This window comes from Limulus polyphemus, unplaced genomic scaffold (assembly GCF_000517525.1).
Source record: "Limulus polyphemus unplaced genomic scaffold, Limulus_polyphemus-2.1.2 Scaffold1423, whole genome shotgun sequence".
NCBI classification, from domain to species: domain Eukaryota; kingdom Metazoa; phylum Arthropoda; class Merostomata; order Xiphosura; family Limulidae; genus Limulus; species Limulus polyphemus.
Genome location: NW_013667033.1, coordinates 111,955 through 119,577, shown reverse-complemented (window position 1 = coordinate 119,577; position 7,623 = coordinate 111,955). Strand labels below are relative to the sequence as shown.

Genomic DNA, 7,623 nt, shown 5'->3' with positions numbered 1-7,623 from the left:
CGCCTATCTCGTGTACCGCGTGTTTCAAGATCTATTACTCATTATGCCAAAATTACTCCTTCACGCTAGTAAAACTACTTAAGTTCCGATTATCTGACACTTACCTCGTGCGGGGCGAAGGAAGATAATCTATCTTCGAGCACCCCAGATGTTGACTGTTCGATGGCCGACATTATAATGCCGACTGTCGAGTTGTTCTCATCTAAGTCTCTGTCAGTTGTTGTTTGAGGCTTATTTAGAGCTGTAAGAGTGTTAGGTAAATCCATCACTTTAAAACAAGTCAAACTTATTACGTCGTCAGGATACCTACACACTATATACAGTCGTGAATTTGGGGCTAAGCCTCTAGGGGACTCGCGTTTACTTGTTAGAGAATTTCATATTTATAGATGATTTTTCAAGAATTATAGACCATATTTAGCGTTATTAGTTGTTCTCTTTAGATTATTACTAAACTAATTCAACAATTTCTAAAAATCTAGTTGTTTTATAGCAGTTTCTTACTTAAACTTTATTTCGAAAATGCTTTTGAAAAATATAATTTGGCAACACTGCATATATGCCTTCAGACAGCTGAGTTTGTATTTGTTGTTGGTTTTGTTTTAGAGCAAAGCTGCATTGGGCTATCAGCTGTGTCCACTGTAGGGGGATTGAACTTCGGATATAACGTTAGTAGTTACTCCAGGTGTTGCATGGCACGTCGCAAAAGGGCGATACATTTATGTCGACCTCTGAGGAGGAGGGAAGGAGGAATCAATGATGTCACCAAAGAAGATTAGGTCATATTTCCACAAAATGTCACCAGAGGGCATGTTACTAAGGGCGCGTTGCCAAACAGCCATGAGAGGCGGTCATGACTGACATTTACGTAATAGTTCCACAAAGTGTTACCAGAGTGTGCTTTGCTAGGGGCGCTTTACTAGGCCGTCGACGTTAGAGACGATGACGCACACGTCATGTATCGATATGTCTGAACATGACTATAATACAATCAGTTTAAAACACCAGCTCATTGGTTCTATATTTAGTTACATTTCCTGACCATTTATATGTAACTCGTCCAGAAAAAAAAAAAATTAAATATCATGCAACGATTTAAAATTTATTGTTTCAGCAATTTCACTTTATGCTACCCATATAACTTGACAAAATATTTTATTTTGCACATGATACTTTATAGTGTTACAAGGGTGGACAGTGTTACTATACTTCGACATATGATTACGTCATCAATGTCTAGACAAGCATACACAAAAATCGTGTTATGATTATAACAAACATTTCTCAGTTTTTTGGAATTCTAATCATTGTGTCTCTAGTTAAGCAAGTTCATTCATTAATGTTAAATTTGTGTATGTCTAACTATGTGTTTAGTTAAAGATCAAATTTGGTTTAGAGTTGTATATGCAAATGGTAAACAGTAAACAAAATTGTTATTGTCATTTGTGCAGTATGTTAAAAAGCTATAATTACCATAAGCCTCATCACTTCTATTGATTTGAATTGTCTCAAATGATTGGTAAGTGTTGGTATTCTAATTCATTACACGAGAAAATCAGAAAAATATATTTAAGTGAACAGTAAGTCTTATATTTTAGAAAATTACAAGGATTACTATATTTAGTCGCATCAAAAATGAGCATATAGAGTTTAATTACTCGTGGGTAAAATTGGATAAAAGAATGAAACAGAGCTGTAAATATGCATTAGTATAAACATAATCAAACTTTATAATTAGTGAAACATGCATTATATGTCTAGAGTTTGAACGTTTCACTTATAAAACACTATGAAATAGTCATTTTCGGGATTTCAGACATATGCTAACATAAAAATTAAGTAATATGTAAAGTTAAACTGTACTTCATTATAAACTTAACGAAACATTTGTTATATATATGATTTATTAATAAACCCATACAAAATAGTCTCTATAAAGAATTGTATACTATAAACTAATAGACTTGTGAAAAGTATGTTATAAAAGATGAAATATTAATGTTAAGGCTTTGATTATTCTTATAGTGAAAAGTATAAAGTTGATGACATGGTCACATGTTGAGACACGCTGATATCTGTTGATCTACAACATTCTCTGGTGGTTTGCTCGCGAACCATATGCAAGCTCGATGATCTCATTGGATACACTTTGTTTCTCCCATTTTATGCACCTAAAACATGCCCTCTAATGACACAAGTTGTAATTATAACGTCTTGGAATCGGCCTCAAGCAACGCGCCACGAATTAGACGCTCTCTGGTGTTACTTAATATAACTATGATATAGCGTGACCCCCTTGTCCCAAGTTCTCCTCTCCGTCACCTGAGGCAACCAACCAGCGTGAGGCAGCATCCTTTAGACGCCCATGTGTAGTCCTAGCTACTTATACAAACATCTGCATCGCCTAAGTGAAAGATGATACAGCAGCCTGGCCAGTTGAGTACAAGCTCTCTTTAACAACCATAGAGGTATGTAACCTTGGCCTTAGAAAATTATTCAAGGGTATGAATTAATTCATTATGTCTGTGATCTATATAAAGAATCGAATTTTCAAGTGTTTTATAACTTACTTTTGTGGATCCTTTATTATGCATCTCCCGACGTGTGACTTTATATACCGTGAAGTAAATACTCTGTTTAATTTTTAGGTTTACTGATATATTTTTTGATAGAGAATGTGGATACTGTTACTTAGTAATATAGATGCAATTAACTGTTATGTTGCTATATTTGGCAATCCAGTTTTGAACACCGACCACCAGCAATTAGGATACATATTTAATGAAATTAGTAAGAAGAATTATAGCAGCCTAAAGATGTTTATTGAGAAAGTAAGGCTTAAGGAGTTTAAGATGGCGAAACATTTTATTTATTTTAGCACCCTTCCTATCAGTAGAAACAAGTGGGTGATGAATAGAGAGTGAATTTCAGCCAATGTTAAGAAGCTTACTTTCAAGCTTGATTCTTCCAGTCCAATAGCTGTTACTTGTAAACGATAAACGTAGCTTGTTTTAGTAGAGAAATAAACTGAAAGCTTTATAAACGGCTTTGATATGATAAACTCATAGTTTTCATAATTTTATTTTCTATTTCCAGTTTTCTATGAAACGTAAATAGCAATGTGAACAATGTTAACTTCTGAAGAACTGATTCAGTCACTGAAATTAATAACATCGTTTATTGCAGACTAATACACCGAATTATATCGAAATATATTTCTCAAACTTAAACACTTCGTTTTATGTTACATAGATTTCAATTAAAATACATATTCTTCGATAGAAAAACCTTAAATACTGTTATCAATTTTTTCACGAAGAAGGATTGAGAGGATACAATAATATTAAGTTTACAGCCTCATCATATTGAACGTTGCTGTGCGAAAAATTATGACGCCCTCCACCAATGTGGAGGCCCACATCTCCATCGAATTTTCTTTCTATTTAAATCACTTTCCCTGATGATCAAAACATTCTTATTCTTCAACAGGAATGATTCTGCTGATTTATTTAACACCATTTTCTTGTATCCTTTCTTCTTTTTTTATTATTTAGTATAATATTCTATGAGATATATTTTACTTATCATCTTATTTCTTATCGGCATCACCTTTGCTGATATATTATTTTCATTTTAACTACTGAATTCCCGACAAGAAATACAGCAAACCTCATTTTATGCTCAGTAAACAAGGTTAGATGTAAGAAACAGTAGTTTTTTACGTTCTTTCTTTAAGGTTGTGCTCAATCGGGAATTTCTTACTACAAAGTTTTTGTGATTTTCCAGACAGTTTATCTATACATAATACAGACATTCACTGGAAACATTAATTTAACTGAAATTTTAAGAAACATAAAAACTGGTACTTAATTTTCTTTGAAAGAACTATAGTAAAAAACTTACAGTTTATAGTTCAGTTAATACTATGAAGACACTTAACGTCTGGGTATGTTGTGGTCTCAGTTTTCTAGTTAAACCTTTGTCAATTGTTTTCATTTTCATCCAAAACTGACGACTGAGTGTGGATTCGTTATAATATTCTGATATTCAATTATTCTGGAACTTTGTTTCTATTGTTAGTGTTCTTCTATTTGCTCACTAAAATATCGTATACTTCCACTAATATGTATACCTTTGTAGGCAGGACACTGATGATTGAAGATGACCTTCAAACGTTTGAGTTTATTGAACGTCTTTTTGAAACAACATAGTTCTCACAGCAAGGAAGTAGAGTTTGATGAAAGTAGATATGCATAAAAAACTAATTTTTTAGGTCTTTATTTTAATCTTAATAGGCTTATATTCTTAAAATCTAAAGAAAATGTGAGGAAAAAATTAAGACCCTCACGCTAAGGTAACGCTCTGGATTTCGGGAACTGGCGAGCTGAGTTCGAATTCGCGCAATACCACAAAATGACCCCTTTCCCAGTTTAAGCTGTGAGTGCGTTATAATGACAGTCAATCCATTAGAGGGATTATGGGTGGTGGGTTGCTGCTGCCTGGCTACCTTTCCTCTCTGGACAGTACTTCAAAATTAGAAACGGAGGTAGATTGTATTTATGGCAAAGTTACTAAGACTATTAAAATTTTGATATATCAAAACTATTATCTTGCCAGGATATGGGATTTATTTCAGAATTAGTTAAAGAATGTAATAAATAATTTGGCTATAAATAATTTTCTAATAGAGTTTGTTTGTTTTAGAGTAAAGCCACACCTGCTGTGTCTTCCGCGAGTAATCGAAAATAGGATTTTAACGTTTAAGTCCATAAACTTACGACTGTAAATAGTGGATAAATTTTTGACTGACATTTTCGCCCCCTCAGAAGTAAAGCATAACGTTCAAATGAAGGATCTTTTATGTCACATTACTATTTACTGGTATAGATGGTTTGAATATATATATATATTGAATCAGCTATACGATATCTTGGTGAGAATAAGAGAATACTAACAGTAGTAACAAGGAAAGCTCCATAATAATTTGACTTATGATTTCAGTACCACATGTTTTCTTCCAGGTACAGGTCATTTGTATTGATAAATGGTTATCATATGTAAATAAAAGTGTACTTATTTTTTTAGATAATCCGTAAATCAGCTTTTAGAAAATGGAATATTTTAACAAAATGTTCCGAAATTCCCCCGAGCTTTAAAGTTAAAATAAAGTAATAATTCCTAAGACTTTTGGGTATATAATTTCCTATTATATTAGACATAAAAGTTTACATTTACCTCTATGCATTATAATCCAACTTCAATATACGTTTATCTAGGATCAATAACTTCACAGTCATCACTTGAATTATTTCTTCTGATGTAAAATGTGAAATAACTTTAAATATTTACGCACATAATTCCAGTTCTAATGTTAAGATTTAATATAAAAATATGAGCTACTCACTTCTAGTTCCTGTCCTTTCTTGTCAAGTGGCAATACGAACGTAGCAATTCCTGCGAATAATGCTAAAACCGAGTATATAACCACTGTTGCCTTGGGCACAGATTCCAATAGAACCTGTAAAATACACTGTGTAGTTAATGTAGCCTACTATAATGTCTTTTCTTCTTTTATTGAATAGTAATTAAAATTTATTCTCTATCACTGTGATATTTTTAGACAAACTGATTTCGAATATATATCTATAATAATAAAAGGGCGTGTCTATGTGTGACCGCCACAGCTCCAAGAGTAAAGAACCTACAAACCTAAAATTTTGCACACATACTAAGTGAACCATGTGGGTGTGCACCTGGGTATTATTAATGCGCGAGGCATCGGTTTGTGAGGCAAGCTAGCAAAAAACCACATAGAAAAGAATATGTGACTGCCATAGCTCTAAGAGCAAAGAACCTAGAAACATGAAAATTTGGACCCATAATAAGTACTATTACTTATCTTATCCATGTGTTTTTGTGCATGCACATCTTTTTAATGAGAAAAGCTAGAGAAACATCACATAGGAAAGAAGTGTTTCCTTATATTACAAATACAAATCACAGACACGCACGTCTTCAAGAGGAAAGAACATAGAAACATGAAATTTGGTACCCATACTAAGTGGACCCTGAGAGTGAGCATCTGGGTATTACTTATCTTATCCATGTGCGTGCGTGCACGCGCATCTTTTTAATGAGGCAAGCTAGCAAAAGCCACATAGAAAATAAGTGGTTCCTTACATAACAATTTCTAATATATGGTTTTGGCAACAATGCGTTCCAACAATGACTTTTATGTCATATTGCTTAGCAACAAAAGTATATAGGTTATATTTTTCTGCTAAAATGGGTTCAGAATACACACACTATCAACGTAATAACTTGAGCAAAGACAGGTACTTTCGTTAGTTAATAACATTTTTGGTTTTAACGAAAGCCATTTGTAACTAGGAGGTAAGCTTGAGATCTTATTACACTAAAATTCAAGGTTCAGTCTCTACAGTGGGCAGAGCACAGAATGATAACAAAACAGACAAGCAATCTAATAGTTGGTAAATACACAATACGGTGTAATCTAACATTAAGTTTACATCTATTATATGGGATAACAATAACAATTTTTTAAGGATACTAGTTTAGACACTTCTAGGTGTCCTCTTCAGTTAAACGTTAGTTTGAACATGGGTGTTTAAACTCGTATCCAAATATTTTAATGTTGTTTCGCAATAGTGGATCTAAGCTTTATTTTACATAAACTAACTTTCAATGACCCACATATAATCCGGTGGTTACGTCCTCAACACCTACAACTTTTCTTTACTAGTTAAATTTGGCCTTTATTACTTATTTACTTATGTAAGCCCCTCTCTTCTCTTTGGGCAATTAAAATTATTAAGAAATTAACAACTGAGGTTCGTTTGGATAAAACAAATGGGACTAAAATACGAATTCAACATAGCTTCTATGTTATTTAAACGTTAAACTTCTATGCCTTTGAAATATTTTAAAACCACAAAGTTCATAAAATTGATTAACCTTGCGCTTCTTAATTGTTATTAGAAAGTAAATAAAACAGCTTAAATCTATAACGTATTATATACAGCAAGTTAAACTGAAGTTACCTGAGCTACAAGTGGAGTGACTACAGTTCCAAAGCGACCAAAAATCAAGTAGAAACCATAAGCCAATGCACGGTGAGTAGTTGGGTAGGCCTGTGAAAACGTATACTATAACAATATCTTAGAAATTCCGTTTGGCATAGGTCAGATGTACAGTAGTTTTTTGTTTTTTGTTTTTTGTCTCATATGACAGTTCATAAAAATAGAGACCAAATAGGTGTCTCTCACATCTAAGATGATATAAACACATTTAGATTTTCAGAGATTATTAGGAATATCATCTTGATAGCTATAATATTTTTAATAAAGATGTTACTTGTCACCAGTGTTCCCTCTAAGCTGTGCGGACGCAAAACAACCAATCAAACGCCACGCACTTAATTATTCCAGCCACGCACATCCTCAGTAATGGCGAGGAGTCTCAACAAGTTTACGGCCTTAGTGACCCTGGCAGTTGATAGGCCTAAAGCCCAAATAACCAAATTGTAGCATTGAAAAGTGGCCTAATGATCCAATAGGGTTGATGATCTAAAAGCCCCCCCCCCAAAAAAAAAAATAAAAAAAC

At 33.3% G+C, this 7,623-nt stretch overlaps 1 protein-coding gene across 1 annotated transcript in view; it reads right to left on the bottom strand.

Moving 5' to 3' along the window:
* Positions 1-3,648: 3,648 nt before the first annotated feature.
* LOC106463493 (synaptic vesicle 2-related protein-like) overlaps positions 3,649-7,623 on the bottom strand; it is a 40,766-nt gene continuing 36,791 nt past the window's right edge. Inside the window, exons 13-15 of the mRNA XM_022391008.1 lie at positions 7,062-7,151; positions 5,404-5,518; positions 3,649-5,042 (exon numbers count right to left, since the gene is read on the bottom strand). Of these exons, the coding sequence (XP_022246716.1) occupies positions 5,029-5,042; positions 5,404-5,518; positions 7,062-7,151 (219 nt within the window). The 3' untranslated portion in view covers positions 3,649-5,028. The remainder of the gene's footprint in view (positions 5,043-5,403; positions 5,519-7,061; positions 7,152-7,623) is intronic.